This window comes from Salvelinus sp. IW2-2015, linkage group LG32, assembly GCF_002910315.2.
Source record: "Salvelinus sp. IW2-2015 linkage group LG32, ASM291031v2, whole genome shotgun sequence".
NCBI classification, from domain to species: domain Eukaryota; kingdom Metazoa; phylum Chordata; class Actinopteri; order Salmoniformes; family Salmonidae; genus Salvelinus; species Salvelinus sp. IW2-2015.
This window is the reverse complement of record NC_036871.1, coordinates 4,593,726-4,613,889: the sequence shown is the minus strand read 5'-3', so window position 1 is coordinate 4,613,889 and position 20,164 is coordinate 4,593,726. Positions and strand designations below refer to the sequence as shown.

The 20,164-nt window shown below is 40.8% G+C and overlaps 1 protein-coding gene across 8 annotated transcripts in view; it reads left to right on the top strand.

Moving 5' to 3' along the window:
* The window catches only part of dlg1b (discs large MAGUK scaffold protein 1b), a 160,531-nt gene that overhangs the window by 89,984 nt on the left and 50,383 nt on the right, over nucleotides 1-20,164 (top strand). For all 8 annotated transcript variants that reach the window (XM_070436814.1, XM_070436813.1, XM_023978023.2 and 5 more), the window contains exons 10-12: nucleotides 4,641-4,797; nucleotides 5,651-5,753; nucleotides 19,642-19,756. In XM_070436814.1, coding sequence (XP_070292915.1) covers nucleotides 4,641-4,797; nucleotides 5,651-5,753; nucleotides 19,642-19,756 — 375 coding nt within the window. The remainder of the gene's footprint in view (nucleotides 1-4,640; nucleotides 4,798-5,650; nucleotides 5,754-19,641; nucleotides 19,757-20,164) is intronic.

Sequence of the window (20,164 nt, the reverse complement as noted above, 5' to 3'; positions counted from 1 at the left end):
TCTTTAGCAAAAGTGGGCTAAATTTACTTCAAAGAAAAAAAACAATAATAGCAATTTTCTATCCTCCACTCAACTGAAATATTTTTAAAATATAATTGGATTGAAATACAATAAAATAAAGTGCAAAATCTATTAATCAAAAACAACACTTTGTTTAAGGAGAAGTAACATGCAGTGAAAACAAATATTAAACTTTAACTTTTAAACTTGAACTGGTAAAAACTCTAAATATGTGATTGCACCGTAATGTTCACTTGTTTGAGGTTGAGGGTGATACTTGGTGGTGTCCCATCTTTTCCACAAGTTTATCAATGTTCGGGGTAAGGCTCTGAGCTGAGGAAATCCTCAGAATTGAGTGGAGGTGTTCAGCAGTAAGTCGACTTCTGTGTGATGTTTTGTTCAGGTTCATCAAAGAAAACAGTTGTTCACACAGGTATGTGCTGCCAAACATAGACAACGTTTGAGCAGCCTGTGATGCGCAGCTGGGGCATTGTGTCGGGGAGGAAACGGGCGAACTCCGCAGCACCCACTGCCGCATATTTTGCCCTCAGTGCATCATTGCATTGGAGGTCATCAACTCCATTTGGAGGTTTGGTGGTGAGCTTTCCACGTCAACAGCAAATGGGTTACGAGCAGTTCCAACCTGCTTTTTTGTGCTTCAAAGTCAGCAAATCGGCGTCGAAAGTCAGCGGCAAGCATACCTATTTTATCAGCCAACTGGGCGCTCGGGAACGCACTGGTAGAGAGCTTCTCTTTCATGGTCTGGCAGCTGGGAAAGTGGCTCAAATTTTCTTTCCGCATCTGCGTCTCCCACAGAGTCAGTTTGGTTTTAAATGCCTTCACTGTACTGTACATATCAGAGATGACATGATCCCGACCTGCAGCTGCAAGTTCATTGCATTCAGATGACTCGTAATGTCACACAGAAAAGCCATTTCACACAGAAACATTTCGTCTCGGAGTTGTGTTGTGTCTTTCCCTTTGCTGTCCAAGAACAGACAAATCTCCTCACGAAGCTCGAAACATCTTTGAAGCACCTTTCCCTGGCTTAGCCATCGCACCTCTGTGTGATAAGGCAAATCACCATGCTCCGTTTCTAACTCCGTCAGAATGCCTTGAACTGGCGGTGATTCAAACCTTTGGCTCTGATAAAGTTAACTGTGCGCGTGATGATGCTCATTACATGCTCCATTTTCAAGGCTTTACCGCACAACGCTTCCTGGTGTATGATACAATGATAAGCTGTCAGCTCACCTGTCGCGTTTTCCTCTTGCATCTTTTCCCGTATCTTCGCCACCAGTCCGCTCCTGTGTCCACACATCGCAGGTGCTCCGTCGGTTGTCAAACCCACGAGTTTTTCCCAAGGCAGCTCCATCTCATTTACACATCTAGAAAATATAGGCTACTGATGGTGCCTTGAATACCGGTTTCTTTCATTTAATGTTCATGTTATGGGGATTTTTATATAAAGGAAATTTGTCTTTTGTGTCTGTTGAAAATTAAAGATTACTGACAGAGCCATAAGAAAATATTGCTTTATTTATCTGATCATATTGGAATATATTTGTTAGGTTTTCAGTAGGTTCAATTAGGTTCACTAGACTATATGCGTCATTTAAAAWTTTTTCAATGAACATTCGAACAGTCCGGCCCTCGGCTTGTAGCTAAATTTTTTATTTGGCCCTCCGTCCATTTGACTTTGACACCCCTGCCCTAGACCCACTCTAATTTGCATACCGCCCAAACAGATCCACAGATGATGCAATCTCTATTGCACTCCACACTGCATTGCACTCCACACTGCCCTTTCCCACCTGGACAAAAGGAACACTTATGTGAGAATGCTATTCATTGACAACAGCTCAGCGTTCAACACCATAGTACCCTCTAAGCTCATCCCTAAGCTAAGGATCCTGGGACTAAACACCTCCCTCTGCAACTGGATCCTGGACTTCCTGACTGGCCACCCCCAGGTGGTGAGGGTAGGTAGCAACACATCTACCACGCTGATCCTCAACACTGGAGCTCCCCAGGGGTGGGTGCTCAGTCCCCTCCTGTACTCCCTGTTCACCCACGACTGCATGGCAAGGCACGACTCCAACACCATCATTAAGTTTGCAGACGACACAACAGTGGTAGGCCTGATCACCGACAACGACGAGACAGCCTATAGGGAGGAAGTCAGAGACCCAAGAAGACTCGAGGCTGTAATCGCTGCCAAAGGTGCTTCATCAAAGTACTGAGTAAAGGGTCTGAATACTTATGTAAATGTAATATTTCCGTTTTTTATTTTTTATTATTATAAATGGGTAAAAAAAATATCCTGTTTTTGCTTTGTTGTTATGGGGTATTGTGCGTAGATTGATGAGGGAAAGAACAATTTATTCCGTTTTAGAACAAGTCTGTAACCTAACAAATTGGAAAAAGTCAAGGGGTCTGAATAATTCCGAAGGCACTGTACTTTTTTGTTGAGTAGTGTATATTCTTCAAGAATCAATTGGTATGTATAACTAATTTATAAGTGAAGAATTGGATGTAGCAACTGCAGATGACCCCTTTTAACACTAGAACTGCTAAAGCAGTCATTTTGACTGCTCCTGAATAAAAAAAGTTGTTACTCTGCCATTTTTAAAGTCATGTTCCCTTCCGTTGGCTTTTCCTAAATAAGTCTATTTAACACACTGTCGGTGTTAAAATCTTAAAATCACAAACAGAACTGGAGTTATAACCAGTTTTAGGAGGGTATGTAATTTTTATAATGGTGTTCTCCCGTAGCTACTCCTTCCCCCGACAGTAGGGCCTTCTCCACTCCTTCCGACAGTTGAAAGTGCAGTGCCCAGCTGATGATCACCCCAATAATTGCATCAAAAATTAAACTAAACAATACCACAAATTTCACACACACAACATATTAAATAAATTATGTAAATTATGATGCAGAGAATGGGTGAGTTGATGAGCGAGTGGAAGCGAACAATCCATAATTGTGTAATTACCAATTGTGAATGAAGAACAGGGCGGGCCATTCTATTGTCTTGATCTGTTCTAATTATAATATCAAAGTGGAATGTATCCAAAAATCAGTCTCATTAGTCTACTCTGGCCTACTTGGAGTAGGCTACACAGTGAACGCGTGCTTAATTGTACATGCTGGCTTTCAATGTCTGGGAAAAGATCCACATCGGGCAGCAGGTGAGCAACTGCCAGAGAATGTGGTGATGAGGCTTGAGGCAAGGGGAGAAATGTGACCATGGACAATTGGCCGGCACCATGAACAAAGTGAGACGGGAGCTCCCTCTGCGCAAAAATAAGGCACCTGCACAGCGGTGCTGAAAAATGACAAGACAAAGGGGACTCAATAAAGAGAGAACCGGAGACTGTTATGTACTACAACTAAACAAAGGTCTGTCAGTGTGTCAAGCAAGTGAAAGTTACAAAGATTTGTGTCAACTGTTAGGACAAGGGATAACCGCTAAATTAAATCCAACTGATGCCGTTGTGTGAAGACGCACTGGCACGAGCTCGATTGCTGTCATATCGACACTTATATTCATTATATAGGCATTATTGCGTTTGTGCAGATTTTCACTTTATCAAGGCTACTTGCCGCTTATGTTTAGGCTAGTGATGTTTTCATATTTGACGAGACGTCTTGCTGACTGTTGGTAGTTGGGGTATTTGTTTTATTTTGTCATAAAAATAAGCTATTACCGTCTTCCAGCACTGAAGTTCTGTTTCATAGTTGTAACAGGCATTCCACAAACAAAATTGATTGAACAGATGATTTTGTTTGTTTTTGTTGTTACGTATAGCCTACAGTAACCTAAACGAATTAAATGTTAGAATGTTGCAGTCAGAATGACTTGAGGCCAAGTGGTTCTAGCGGTAAAAAATCAATGGGTAATATATAATAGTGATTGAAACAAGATTTAAGCATTTAAGAGATGAAGAACCATCCAGATTGTGCCTAAGTAATACATAGTAAAATGTCATCTCTCCAGCCTTGTATCCGCACATCACGAGAATTAACATGGCCATTTTCCCCCTAGTGGTTGTATATTAAAATGACATGTATTGGTTCAATAGTTCAAAATATTGATGTTATAGCGCAGTTATAATGACCCGTGCCCTTTTAGCTACAAAACAATATTTTCAGTGTCAAACAAATAGAAACTCGACAGCGTGGGAACTTTATTAATGTTTTATTCTGGGTGGGCCTTTGGTGTGTTTGTCGGGCAATGGCATGCTCCTTTGGGAGAGTTCTCTGGTCTACTCCTCAGAGAAAAACTTGTAGTAAAAGCTCATTGCAAAAATACCAATACAGTACCAATAATTGTTGGAATGCTTCCAATGAAATTGCCAGATTTACAGTATGTAGTGTGAGAGGGGTGAATCAAGCACTGTAGTAGCAATAGCAGTATTGTGTGTATTGTTTTGTAATATGTTAATATGATGTTGTTACTACTGTGACTGTTACTACACAGGTATAAGAGCATACTTAATATAAAATGTTACCTTTTGATGTTTTTGTTTTTTAATCTATGGACTTTACTACGAGGATTCACAACCACCACCATATTCCTTTGGAGAAATAATCTGACTGAGGACCTTGTCCATTATTCTTTGTCGTGTCTTCCCAGAGAGCCCAGGAAGGTGGTGCTCCACAGAGGGGCGACGGGCCTGGGCTTCAACATAGTGGGTGGAGAGGACGGAGAGGGCATCTTCATCTCCTTCATCCTGGCAGGGGGACCTGCAGATCTGTGTGGCGAGCTGAGGAAAGGAGACCGCCTCGTCTCTGTAAGGATAACCTGCCATAGACGCACAAGTGCACACTCATGCTGGCACTTGAGCACACACACACACCGCCATACACTGTCTCTGTAAGAACATCTTCAAACACACTATTGCACTTACACACATGGGCACAGACATGCTACACTAACACACACAAAATGGAATGTGCAAATACAATCTTCAATCCATTCGCACAGATATTTCCATCATCGCCAGTCGTGTGTAAGTCACTGTACCCAGCGGGCCAAGCTCGTCGCAATGTCGTCATTACAACCAATTTCGCCTACTGGGGATAGTCAAAATGAGCTCCAGTCTTACCTGTTTGAACAGTTTTTTTAGTACCACTTGTGTCCCATTGTGTTTTTAATGCTCTGTGTTACACCCTATTCATGTTGTCTGCTGTATACAGTGCCTTCAGAAAGTATTCACAACCCTTGACTTTTTCCACATTTTGTTTGTTACAGCCTTTATATTAAATGTTTTTGTTTTTTTTTAAGTGTAAAAAATGTCTTAACACAATTTGAAAAATGTTCACTTTTTCATAGTTGGGTATTGTGTGTAGATGTGTGAGAGAAAAAAAAATATTTAATACATTTTGAATTCAGGCTACAATAAAACAATGTGAAATAAGTCAAGGGGTATGAATACTTTCTGAAGGCACTGATATTTTTCTTTTTAAGTTGAGCTTTTTTCTCCATTTGTCTGCTTTGCTACACTTGATCAGGTCGATATTGTAAAATATAATGTGTTCTCGAATACTTGCCTGGTTGACTAAAGTCTTGTGAGAGTGAGGTTGCTTGATTAGCATGAACATGAACCTGATGACTTGTCTCCTTTCTGCTTTTCCCGCTTGCAGGTGAACGGGGTGGACCTCCGCAGCGCCACTCACGAGCAGGCGGCGGCGGCACTGAAAAACGCTGGGCAGACTGTCACCATCGTGGCCCACTACAGACCAGAGGGTGAGTCATTATGTGATGTCATCAGCGGGGGGCATCACTGTCATGTTTTTCTTCGTATTTATACTTATGTATGCGGTTCTGAAGGTGTGAGTGTCACTGCTAGACTAGAGTCCGGGCCTCAAAGTAAGTTAACTCCTTTATTGCTCCCACTGAACACAACACTGGGGCATATTCAGGTAGTTCACACAGCTAGAGATGCAGCGTAATAAAGCAGACATGATTGTTTTACCATGTGGAGAAGCACTCTCTGATTTCACTCGACTGACTGGGCATATTACTGCAGTGTGGCTAACTGCATCAGGAGTTGGACTACTATTGGATCAAACATCTGCTTTGATATACTAGTATGGTGCTCTTGTGTAATTGAATTACCACAGTAGATATCTGCTTATAGCAAGCTTCACGACATTCGATGAGAATTTGATGAGAACAATTATAATCTAATGTCAGCAAGCTTGCTTTAAGCAGACATTTCCATATATGTATATCTACTGAGCCTTATTGCAAGCTTGAATGCCATATGTAATGTTTTACCAATGGCTGCTAAAACCACGTACAGCAAGTAATCACCTTGTGTTCTGTGGAGATGCTAAATAGCCTACTGTAAGCCCATTGTTATCTGCACTTACAGTACCAGTCCAAAAGTTTGGACACATGTACTCATTCAAGGGTTTTTCTTTATTTTGACTACTATGAAATAACACATATGGAATCATGTAGTAACCAAAAAAGTGTTAAACAAATCAAAATATATTTTATATATATTTTTGATGACAGCTTTGCACACTTGGCATTCTGTCAACCAGCTTCACCTGGAATGCTTTTCCAACAGTCTTTAAGGAGTTCCCACATATGCTGAGCATTTGTTTGCTACTTTTCCTTCACTCTGCCGTCCAACGCATCCCAAAACATCTCAATTGGGTTGAGATCGGGTGATTGTGGAGGCCAGGTCATCTGATGCATTACTCCATCACTCCTTCTTGGTCAAATAGTCCTTACACAGCCTTGAGGTGTGTTGGGTCATTGTCCTGTTGAAAAACAAATAATAGTCCCACTAAGCACAAACCAGATGGTTTGACAAATCACTGCAGAATGTTGTGGTAGCCTTGCTGGTTAAATGTGCCTTGAGTTCTAAATAAATCAGACAGTGTCACCAGCAACGCACCATCACACCTCCTCCACAGTGGGAACTACATATGTAGAAATCGTCCGTTCACCTACTCTGTGTCTCACAAAGACACGGCGGTTGGAACCAAAAATATCAAATTTGGACTCATCAGACCAAAGGACAGATTTCCACTGGTAAAATGTCCATTGCTTGTGTTTCTTGGCACAAGCAAGTCTCTTCTTCTTATTGGTATCCTTTAGTAGTGGTTTCTTTGCAGCAATTCTCCCATGAAGGCCTGATTCACGCAGTCTCCTCTAAACAGTTGATGTTGAGATGTGTCTGTTACTTGAACTCTGTGAAACATTTATTTGGGCAGCAATTTCTCAGGCTGGTAACTCTAATGAACTTTTCCTCTGCAGGAGAGGTAACTCTGGGTATACCTTTCCTGTGGCGGTCCTATTGAGAGCCAGTTTCATCATAGCGCTTGATGGATTTTGTGACTGCACTTGAAGAAACTTTCAAAGTTCTTGAGATTTTCCGGATTGACTGACCTTCATGTCTGATATGGACTGTCGTTTCTCTTTGCTTGTTTGAGCTGTTCTTGCATAACAAAATAGGGCTATCTTCTGTCTACCACCGCTACCTTGTCACAACACAACTGATTGGTTCAAATGCATTAATAAGGAAAGAAATTCCACAAATTAACTTTCAACAAGGCACACCTGTTAATTGAACTGCATTCCAGGGGACTACCTCATGAAGCTGGTTGAGAGAATGCCAAGAATGTGCAAGCTTTCATCAAAGCAAAGGGTGGCTACTTTGGAGAATATAAAATATGTTTTGATTTGTTTAACACTTGTTTTATTACAATATGATTCCATTTGTGTTATTTCATAGTTTTGATGTCTACACTATTATTCTACAATGTAGAAAATAGTAAAACTAAAGAAAAGCCCTTGAATGAGTAGGTGTGTCCAAACTTTTGACTGGTACTGTACATGGGTTACATCATGCTCTGTTACTCTGCAGATGTGTTTGTGATGACACTGAATGAGAACTCATTAATTAAAACTGGATCGATAGAAATGCTATTGATGCAAATATTTCAGAGGACATGGTTGGAACATGACTCAGGGTTGAGAGAGGGAGAGATGGGGAATAGAAAGATAGAAGGATAGATGGGAAATAAAAAATGATATTTGAGAGGACAGGGGCTACTAAGAGGGGTTGAATTATTGAGTGGGGGTTTTCAGAGAAAGAGCTAACTCTGCAAATATTAACTCTGCTGGTTAATTTGAAAAGTCATAGTCAATCGATCAATAATATAATAATACTTTTAGCAAAAATGTACAATATGTAGAAAAACTATGAGAATAGAAAGGTTCAGAACTTTTGTGAAACATCACAGCACAGTTGAAAATATATGGCAATTAAAAATAAAAAATGGATGGTGTTAAGACTTCAAAGGCATTAAGAAGGAAAGAAGAAAAAAGGAAACACCTGTTAATTGAAATGCATTCTAGGTGACTACCTCATGAAGCTGGTTGAGAGAATGCCAAGATTGTGCAAAGCTTTCATCAAAGCAAAGGGTGGCTACTTTGAAGAATCTAAAATATATTTTGATTTGTTTAACACTTTTTTGTTTACTACATGATATTGATTACTACATGATTCCATTTAGTAGTTGCATAGTTTATGTTAAGAGATAGATTGGGAAGGGTAGAAGGGAGATGAAGGGTGGGGGGAAAAAACTACGAGGTAACTAAGGTAAAATATACTGTGTCTGTAAAATGTTTAGAACGTTTGTGAAACAGCACAGTTAAAAATATAAGGCAAATAGAAATCAATCTGGATGGTCTTCAGAGATAGATGGGAGGGGTTGAGGGTAGATGAAGGATGGGATTAAAAACAAACAAAAGATAACTATTGTAAAATACAGTCGTTGCCAAAGGTTTTGAGAATGACACAAATATTAATTTTCACAAAGTCTGCTGCCTCACTTTGTATGATGGCAATTTGCATACACTCCAGAATGTTATGAAGAGTGATCAGATGAATTGCAATTAATTGCAAAGTCCCTATTTGCCATGCAAATGAACTGGATCCCCCAAAAAACATGTCCATTGCGTTTCAGCCCTACCACAAAAGGACCAGCTGACATCATGTCAGTGATTCTCTCGTTAACACAAGGTGTGAGTGTTGACGAGGACAAGGCTGGAGATCACTCTGTCATGCTGATTGAGTTCAAATAACAAACTGGAAGCTTCAAAAGGAGGGTGGTGCTTCGAATCATTGTTCTTCCTCTGTCAACCATGGTTACCCGCAAGGAAACACGTGCCGTCATCATTGCTTTGCACAAAAAGGGCTTCACAGGCAAGGATATTGCTGCCAGTAAGATTGCACCTAAATCAACCATTTATCGGATCATCAAGAACTTCAAGGAGAGCGGTTCAATTGTTGTGAAGAAGGCTTCAGGGCACCCAAGAAAGTTCAGCAAGCGCCAGGACCGTCTCCTAAAGTTTATTCAGCTGCGGGATCGGGGCACCACCACTACAGAGCTTGCTCAGGAATGGCAGCAGGCAGGTGTGAGTGCTTCTGCACGCACAGTGAGGCGAAGATTTTTGGAGGATGGCCTGGTGTCAAGAAACGCAGCAAAGAGCCACTTCTCTACAGGAAAAAAATCAGGGACAGACTGATATTCTGCAAAAGGTAACAGGATTGGACTGCTGAGGACTGGGGTAAAGTCATTTTCTCTGATGAATCCCCTTTCTGGTTGTTTGGGGCATCCGGAAAAAATCTTGTCAGGAGAAGACAAAGTGAGCGCTACCATCAGTCCTGTGTCATGCCAACAGTAAAGCATCCTGAGACCATTCACGTGTGGGGTTGCTTCTCAGCCAAGGGAGTGGGCTCACTCACAATTTTGCCTAAGAACACAGCCATGAATAAAGAATGGTACCAACACATCCTCCGAGAGCAACTTCTCCCAACCATCCAGGAACAGTTTAGTGACGAACAATGCCTTTTCCAGCATGATGGAGCACCTTGCCATAAGGCAAAGTGATATGTTTTGGGTCCATGGTCAGGAAACATCCCCAGACCTTAATCCCATTGAGAACTTGTGGTCACTCCTCAAGAGGCGGGTGGACAAACAAAAACCCACAAATTCTGACAAACTCCAAGCATTGATTATGCAAGAATAGGCTGCCATTAGTCAGGATGTGGCCCAGAAGTTAATTGACAGCATGCCAGGGCGGATTGCAGAGGTCTTGAAAAAGAAGGGTCAACACTGCAAATATTGACTCTTTGCATCAACTTCATGTAATTGTCAATAAAAGCCTTTGACACTTATGAAATGCTTGTAATTATACTTCAGTATTCCATAGTAACATCTAACAAAAATATCTAAAGACACTGAAGCAGCAAACTTTGTGAAAATTAATACTTGTCATTTTCAAAACTTTTGTCCACGACTGTATATTTCTTCCGTAAAATGTATATAGTATGTACAGTATAAGCTGGAAGTAGAGGCCGAAGTGGTGTTGTCCATTAGTTTACTCAAATTAGGGGAGGGGTGGTAGGGTTAAGGGAAAATCATAAAGGAAAATATATATTTTTCATATTATATATATATGTATATATATATATACACAGACGGACAGTATATACGCTACCGTTCAAAAGTTGAGTCAAAAACAAGAAATGTCCTTGTTTTTGAAAGAATAGCACATTTTTTAGTCATTAAAATAACATCAAATTGATCAGAAATACAGTGTAAACATTGTTAATGTTGTAAATGACTATTGTAGCTGGAAACGGCTGATTTTTAATGGAATATCTACGTAGGCGTACAGAGGCCGATTATCAGCAACTATCACTCCTGTGTTCCAATGGCACGTTGTGTTAGCTAAGTGATAAACTTGGATTAGCTAACAAAATGTGCCATTGGAACACAGGAGTGATGGTAGTGTATATATGTATATATATATATATATATATATATATATATATATATATATATATATATATATATATATATATATATATATATATATATATACATACATATATACATACATATATATATGTATATATACATACATATATATATGTATATATACAAAGAAATATATGGGTGATTGGAAATGATGCAGACAATTCTATTGGTGGAAGCTACAATCTATCTGCAATATTAAAGTTGATCTCCTCCCCACCCCGCTGTTCTACTGTATCTCTTGGCTCGAGCTGGTTTAGTCAAGGCTCTGCTTCACACACTGCTAGGACCATGGACTGCACCAACTATCAGGAGTAGAATTAGTTAGCAATCGGAGTCATAGCCTTGTCCCCCCCTCCGGCCTCACTTGGAATGTTCCAGGGAGCATTATGTAAGTACTAAATAACATCAAGGAGGAACAGAGAAAAGATACAAATTAGTTATGTTATTATTGACATAGTGTTAAGAAGTCATACTGTGCTTTAGTAGTTAGCAGTGCAGTTTATGCGCGAAAGAGTCTGGGTTTGAGTTTTTTATTTGTTTTATTTATTGTTGCAGTGTTTTATGAATGAATTAGCTTTTGGATTGATTATATTGATTTTGTTTTGGTGTAATCTCAATCTGAAAATAAATGCTATAAATGAGGCATTTCTTGTTGGGGGTTTTGGAGAAGGTACAGGGTTTATTGCATTACAGGGAGTCTCTTCCACCTTATGTTTGTCTCTTTCTAGACCTGGGTTCAAATACTATTTGAAATCATGTCAAATACTTAAGCTGGGCCTGATTGAGCTTGCATGGCGCAATGGAACCAGTTGAATAGTCGCAAAACGGCAAACCCCGCCCACATGGCACTCCAGACAGGCTAAAGCAAATGCTAAACGTTTTGAAAGATTTCAAATAGTATTTGAACCCAGGTCTGTCTTTTCTTATCCATATTATAATGGTGCATTATTACATTACAAACCAATCTCCTTCATGATAAGTGAGTCCATTATACGGTTGGAGTGGGTAATGTCACGTTACAAATGGTAAAATGTAACAGTTGCTTACTAACGGAACTGCTTTCCAACTGTGAACCTGCTTATCTTTGTCAAATATAATGACTTTCTAATTAATCTCCCACCAGACAGACCTAGGTTCATACACTATTTGAAATCATTTTAATTCTTTGACCGTTTGCCTTAGCCTGCCTGGAGTGCCAGGTGGGCAGGGTTTGCGCTGGTGTATTTGTATTGATTTAGAATAGTATCTGAACCCTGGTCTGTTTCCAACCATGAGCGCATTCAGTGGAGTGCAACGTCACAATGTGTTAGAAATACACTGTGTAGAACATACTTGTTTTTCTGTTATGTAGAATAGGGAACCATGTCAGCTCTTTGCATGGTATTTGTAACTGCAACATCAGGCCTTCTTGAATGTCTTTATCCTGATGGGACTTGTTATGACATCACGTGAATCCCATATCATATTTCCACGGGAGGTTTTGTGGTCACTTTTTCCACTTGCAGTGAAACGGGATCCGCAGTTTAAGATGACATTCCATTGCTGAGCACAACGGTCCACTCAAGCTAAATGGGGGAGATTTCACCCTGCCATTCCCTCAATGTCATTTAAGAACTAGTATGCACTTCAATGCATTCCCCTTTTATTGTATATTTTCATGTTTACTTAAAAAAATAAAACAATGAATAGCTCAGCTGATCTACAGTATTTTGTCTACCTTCATTGTTTAAGATATTTTGCTTTCTCGGGCCATGATTGCCAAAACTAATGTTAATACATACAGTAGATGCGGAAAAGTTCATTGATTCAACTGACTTGAGGGTTTATTTTAAGTCTAGGTGTAAGGAAATGCTGATGAATGCAATAAACATTGTAAGATGTGATCGATATGTCTCAACTTGAAGTTCAAAGTAAATGTGTTATGGAGATTATGAGATGGACCTTGCCCCTGACACAATTTTTTATGTATTGTTAGTTTCGCTCTTGTTTTTTCTAAACGGAATGTATACGTCAGGTAAGCGCTCCCTTTATCACCTACCTGCACATGTACAGTGGGATCTGAAATGATTGACACCCTTGATAAAGATGACCAAAAATGACTGTTAAAAAATAAAAATCGAATATTGAGCTATATTGTATGCTCACAAAAAATGGGAAATTATATTATTTTTTACTTATACAATTGCACAGAGAAGTAAGTCATACTTTTTCTCTCAAAAGGGTAGTGGTCAAAATTATTGACACCCCTGTGTTCAATACCTTTTAATACCTCACCTCGCGAGGATAACGGCACTGGGCCTTTTTCTAAAATGTTTTATGAAAACATTGGGAGTGATCTTAGACCATTCCTCCTCCATACAGAATTTTTCCAGATCCTTGATATCATTTGTCTGTGCTTATGGACTGCCCTCTTCAATTCAAGCTATAGATTTTAAATGGTGTTAAAGTCCGGAGACTGAGATGGCCATTGCAAAATGTTGATTTTGTGGTCAATTAACAATTTCTTTGTGGATTTTGATGTGTGCTTGGGGTTATTGTTTTGCTGGAAGATCCACTTTTGGACAAGTCTCAGCCTCCTGGCACAGGCAAACAGATTATTGCCTAAAATGTCCTTTTACTGGGTAAAGTCCAGGACCAGTGGAAGCAAAATAGCCCCATAACATTAAAGACCCACCACCATATTTTACACTAGGTGTGGGGTTCTTTCAAAGCAAAACCCACCACTGGTGTGCATCACCAAATACCTTTATGTCATCCAACAAATGTAAACACCTGGGGTGTCATTTATCAATATTGCGTAAAAACTATTCTAACGTACTACTTACTAACGGAATTTAGAATGGTCGTACGCATAGAAAAAGTGTGATTTATCAAACAATCCTACGAGCGTCATATGCACACCGGTAGGAGATAACATTGATAAATACCAATTGTTCATGTGCTCGTGCATGACTTTGATGTTTGCATTTCAAAACTACTCTAATTAACCATATGGTCAAAATCATCCCTTTAAAGCCGTGTGGAAAATACAACACCGTACCCCACGAAACCAAAAAAAGCGAAGGAAAAAACTTTCAGAGACTGGAAGAGGTGCTAGTGTCAGAGATTGAGTACAGCCAAAAGGTTTTATTTGGCTTGCTCAGTTGTGGCTTGACCAGTAAAAATAAAAACATTGCTATGAAGAGAGGAGCATTAGGACAATTTAAGTTGCTTTAGCAATGGAAAATATACTTCAAATGTGTAGGCAACACTCACCAACAAGCCATCCATCCTCAACAGCTTTCAAAACCTTTCAACAGCTTTTCAAAATCTTTCAAAACCTATAGGCTAACATTGCTGTTCTGTAGAATGAAAGAGTTGTGTGTTCCACTTTGCCACCATACCACCACATTCAGCAGGGTCTATTGCGCATCACATAACCTATCACCTGCACATAAATAGTGGAAGCCTTTTTCTGTTCACATAGTTGAAATCATTTTGGGATGGTAATTTTTTGCGATGTGGGTGCTGTCTATTGTTCTGTTCTTATTTGGGAACCCAAAGAAACATTTACATTTACATTTAAGTCATTTAGCAGACGCTCTTATCCAGAGCGACTTACAAATTGGTGCATTCACCTTATGATATCCAGTGGAACAACCACTTTACAATAGTGCATCTAACTCTTTTAAGGGGGGGGGGGGGGTTAGAAGGATTACTTTATCCTATCCTAGGTATTCCTTAAAGAGGTGGGGTTTCAGGTGTCTCCGGAAGGTGGTGATTGACTCCGCTGACCTGGCGTCGTGAGGGAGTTTGTTCCACCATTGGGGTGCCAGAGCAGCGAACAGTTTTGACTGGGCTGAGCGGGAACTGTACTTCCTCAGAGGTAGGGAGGCGAGCAGGCCAGAGGTGGATGAACGCAGTGCCCTTGTTTGGGTGTAGGGCCTGATCAGAGCCTGAAGGTACGGAGGTGCCGTTCCCCTCACAGCTCCGTAGGCAAGCACCATGGTCTTGTAGCGGATGCGAGCTTCAACTGGAAGCCAGTGGAGAGAGCGGAGGAGCGGGGTGACGTGAGAGAACTTGGGAAAGTTGAACACCAGACGGGCTGCGGCGTTCTGGATGAGTTGTAGGGGTTTAATGGCACAGGCAGGGAGCCCAGCCAACAGCGAGTTGCAGTAATCCAGACGGGAGATGACAAGTGCCTGGATTAGAACCTGCGCCGCTTCCTGCGTGAGGCAGGGTCGTACTCTGCGAATGTTGTAGAGCATGAACCTACAGGAACGGGTCACCGCCTTGATGTTAGTTGAGAACGACAGGGTGTTGTCCAGGATCACGCCAAGGTTCTTAGCACTCTGGGAGGAGGACACAATGGAGTTGTCAACCGTGATGGCGAGATCATGGAACGGGCAGTCCTTCCCCGGGAGGAAGAGCAGCTCCGTCTTGCCGAGGTTCAGCTTGAGGTGGTGATCCGTCATCCACACTGATATGTCTGCCAGACATGCAGAGATGCGATTCACCACCTGGTTATCAGAGGGGGGAAACCCCTATTGACTTCAACCTGTTGTTGTAAATTGTATGTAACTGGTCGCTTTGCTAATGATTACATTGACTCATCGAGAGCTGTGACATGCCAATCGGCAAACTCCCGCTGAAAAGTGCCCGTTGCTAAAAAACAGAGGGTGGAGAGTATTTGGATGTGCTCCGGAATGGCATGTGTTTACCTTTTTAAAGTAGGTTCTCTGCGAAATGGATTGCGTTCCAAATCTTCGAACAGAGCAGGATCAGATCAATCAATTTTCCATTATCTCAGTTTTTATAGTATTTCAACAATGGTTTCACCCTCACACGTACCTCTAATTTAACAAATTACTGTACTTTATATGGATTATTATCGTAACAAATGCACTCGAGGTCAAATTATGGGGTCATGGCTGTGAGTGAATTTACGCACACTCTCAATCAAACATTCTTATTGATGAATCTCACACTTTGCGTGGAAATGAGCCCACATATAAATCAAATCACATTTTATTTGTCACGTGCCGAATACAACAGGTGTAGTAGACCTTACAGTGAAATGCTTACTTACAAGCCCTTAACCAACAATGCTTTAATAAGTTAAGATATTTTTTTTTAAATAAGTGTTAAGTAAAAAATTGATGAATAGAAAATAAATAATAATAATAATAATAATAATTAAACAGATGCAGTAAAATAACAAGCAAGGCTATATACAGGGGGTACCGGTAGAGTCATTGTGCGGAGGCACCGGTTAGTTGAGGTAATATGTACATGTAGGTCGCGTTAACGTGACTATGCATAGATAATAAACAGAGAGTAGCAGCTGCGTAAAAGAGGGGGTTTGGGTAGCCCTTTGATTAGCTGTTCAGGAGTCTTATGGCTTGGGGGTAGAAGCTGTTAAGAAGCCTTTTGGACCTTGACTTGGCGCTCTGGTACGCTTGCCGTGCGGTAGCAGAGAGAACAGTCTATGACTAGGGTGGCTGGAGTCTTTGACAATTTTTAGGGCCTTCCTCTGACACTGCCTGATATAGAAGTCCTGGATGGCAGGAAGCTTGGCCCCAGTGATGTACTGGGCCGTACGCACTACCCTCTGTAGTGCCTTGCGGTCGTAGGCCGAGCACTTGCCACACTAGGCAGTTATGTAACCAGTCAGGATGCTCTCGATTGTGCAGCTGTATAACCTTTTGAGGATCTGAGGACCCATGCCAAATTTGCGCCTATTGATAAATGACGCCCTTGGAGTTTGCTAAACGGCATTGGCACTTCGATTGGAACCGGTAGTCCCTTGTAGCTCAGTTGGTAGAGCATGGTGCTTGCAACGCCAGGGTTGTGGGTTCGATTCCCATGGGGGATCAGTATGAAAATGTATGCACTCACTACTGTAAGTTGCTCTGGAGAAGAGCGTCTGCTAAATGACTGAAATGTAAACCGGTGCTAGGCTTAGATGACATGAAAATAGAGCTCTTTGGCCACACACACCAGTTGTGGGTTTTGCGTTTAAGAAAGATGCATATACAGAAAAGAACCACGTACCTACTGTAAAATATGGTGGTGGATCATTGTTATAGGGCTATTTTGCTTCTACTGGTCCTGGGGCGCTTGTTAACGTCAACGGCATCATGAACTTTACCCAGTACCAAGACATTTTAGCCAAAACCTGGTTTCTCTGCCAGGAGGCTGGAACTTGGCCACACAGAAATTGTTAATTGACAACAAAATCAACATTTTGCCAGTAGCGATGCTTGGGTAAAATCACCAGGGAAGCCAAGCGAGGAAAAAAAAGCCATATTACAACCTATGTGAAACCGTGATAATATTCTAAAATTGATGACATAGTTTTTTCCCCTCATCAATCTACACACAATACCCCATAATGACAATGCAAAAACAGGTTTTTAGAAATTGTTGCTAATTTATTACAACAACAAAAACAGATCACATTTACATAAGTATTCAGACCCTTCACTCAGTACTTTGTTGAAGCACCTTTGGAAGCAATTACAGCATTGAGTCTTCTTGGGTAAGACGCTACAAGCTTGGCACACCTGTTTTTGGGGAGTTTCTCCCATTCTTCTCTGCAGATCCTCTCAAGCTCTGTCAGGTTGGATGGGGAGCGTTGCTGCACAGCTATTTTCAGGTCTCTCCAGAGATGTTCGATCGGGTTCAAGTCTGGGCTCTGGCTGGGCCACTCAAGGACATTCAGAGACATTCAGAGACTTGTCCCTAAACCACTCCTGTATTGTCCTGACTTGACTGTCATTGTCCTTTTTGGAAGATGAACCTTCGCCCCAGTCGGAGGTCCTGAGTGCTATGGAGCAGGTTTTCAAGGATCTCTCTGTACTTTAATCTGTTAATCTTTGCCTCGATCCTGACTAGTTTCCCTGTCCCCGCTGAAAAACATCCCCACAGCATTATGCTGTCACCACCATGCTTCACCGTAGGGATGGTGCAGGTTTCCTACAGACGTGACTCTTGGCATTCAGGTCAAAGATTTCAATCTTGGTTTCATCAGAACAGAGAATCTTGTTTCTCATGATCTGAGAGTCTTTTGGCAAACTCCAAGCGGGCTGTCATGTTCATTTTACTGAGTGTCTTCTGTCTGGCCACTCTACCATAAAAACCTGAAAGGTGGAGTGCTGCAGAGATGGTTGTCCTTCTGGAAGGTTCTCCCATCTCCACAAAGGAACTCTGGAGCTCTGTCAGAGGGACCATCGGGTTCTTGGTCACCTCCTTGACCAAGGCCCTTCTCCCCGATTGCTCAGTTTGGCCGGGCGGCCAGCTCTAAGAAGAGTCTTGGTGGTTCTTCTTCCATTTAACAATGATGGAGGCCACTGTTTTTTGGAGACCTTCAATGCTGCATAAATGTTTTGTTACCTTTCCCCAGATTTCGGCACAATCTTGTCTAGGAGCTTTACAGACAATTCCTTTGACCTCATGGCTTGGTTTTTGCTCTGACATGCACTCTCAACTGTGGGACCTTATATAGACAGGTGTGTCCAATCAATTGAATTTAACCCCAGGTGGACTCCAATCAAGTTGAAGAAACATCTCAAGGATGATCAATGGAAACAGGATGCACCTGAGCTCAATTTTTCATCTCATAGCAAAGGGTCTGAATACTTATGTAAGTATGGTATTTCATAATTGTTTTACAAAAATGTTTTTTTTTTAAACGGTTATTTCTTTGTCATTATGGGGTATTGTGTGTAGATTATATATTTTTTAATACATTTTAGAATAAGCCTGTAACGTAGCAAAATGTGGCAAAAATCGGAACTCTACAGACAATTCTTTCGACCTCATGGCATGGTTTTTGCTCTGAAATGCACTGTCAATTGTGGGACCTTTGATATCAAAGTTAGATATTCAGCGCTACAGGTGGCAACAATGTCATACTCTTTTTGACTATCAGATAGTGGGCTACACATACTGAGACAGAGGGGCGCTGTTTCGTTCGCTCAGATGCTTTCTCTGTTTAGATGCATTCAGCTTCTTGCGAATTGAAGGATATTTGTTTTCTTGGTCAATTTTTTGGGGAAGCCTGGCTTCCCTTGGCATCCATAAATGCACGACACCTCAATTTGCAATGGCCATTTTAGTCTCCGGACATGAAGATCATTAAAAACCTGTGGTTTGAATTGAAGAGGGCAGTACATAAGCGTAGACAAAGGATATCAAGAATCTAGAAAAATTTATTAATGGTGTAAGATTACTCCCAATGTGTTCCCCAATCTCATAAAACATTTTTGAAAAAAGCTCAGTGCCGTTATCCTCACCAAGTGAAGTATTGAATGGTATTAAAAACAGGGGTGTCAATAATTTGAACCCTTACCTTATTTGAGAAAATAAATATTACTTGTTAAAATAAATATTTTTCTCTGGGGAATTGTATTAATATAAAATAATATAATTTCCCTGTTTTTATATATTTATTTTATATAGTCATTTTTTCTCATCTTTATCAAGGGTGTCAATTTTGGACCCCATATTATAGGGTGTGTCCCAATAATATCTTCTTTCTTAAGTTTACTCTCGTTCACTACTTCCCACAAATGCATTGGATTGGTAGAGGAATGGGCTTGGGGGAGTTTCTACTATATTTCTATACACCAGTCATTTACTTTCAAATCAGTGAAGGGAACAAGTGAACACTTTGGGGGGGAAAGAGAGATTATTGGGACGAGGCCTTTTTGTTTCTTTTAGTAAATTCTTTATACATTTTTAGATTTTTCTTCTTAATTAATTAAGCCAATATTGTGTCTATTTTGCTTATGTTTTCCTTTCAGAGTACAGTCGATTTGAAGCCAAGATCCACGACCTGCGAGAACAGATGATGAACAGCAGCATCAGCTCGGGGTCAGGCTCGCTGCGGACCAGCCAGAAGAGGTCACTCTACGTTAGGTAAGACCTAAAGAGGTTCTCCAAAAATGTAAATGACCATTAGCTTTAACATCTGTAGGTCTAAGCCCTTAGATCGCAATATCTACTAAGCTAACATATGGAATTGTTTTAAAATGGTCGTAAAATGTAACATTTAGCAACTTGATTTGGAATTTTAGGACCCTTGTCGGTATACAAAAAATATATAACAAAATATTTTTATGAAACATTGAATTTGGCTTTTACTTTCCAACAAGTCAGTTCGTAAAATTCATGGCCTGCTAGAGCTGCCCCAGTCAACTGTAAGTGCTGTTATCTTGAAGTGGAAACATCTAGGAGCAACAATGGCCCACCGTTGAAGTGGTAGGCCACACAAGCTCACAAAACGCGACCGCCGAGTCCTGAGGCACTTAGCGCCTTAAATCTTCT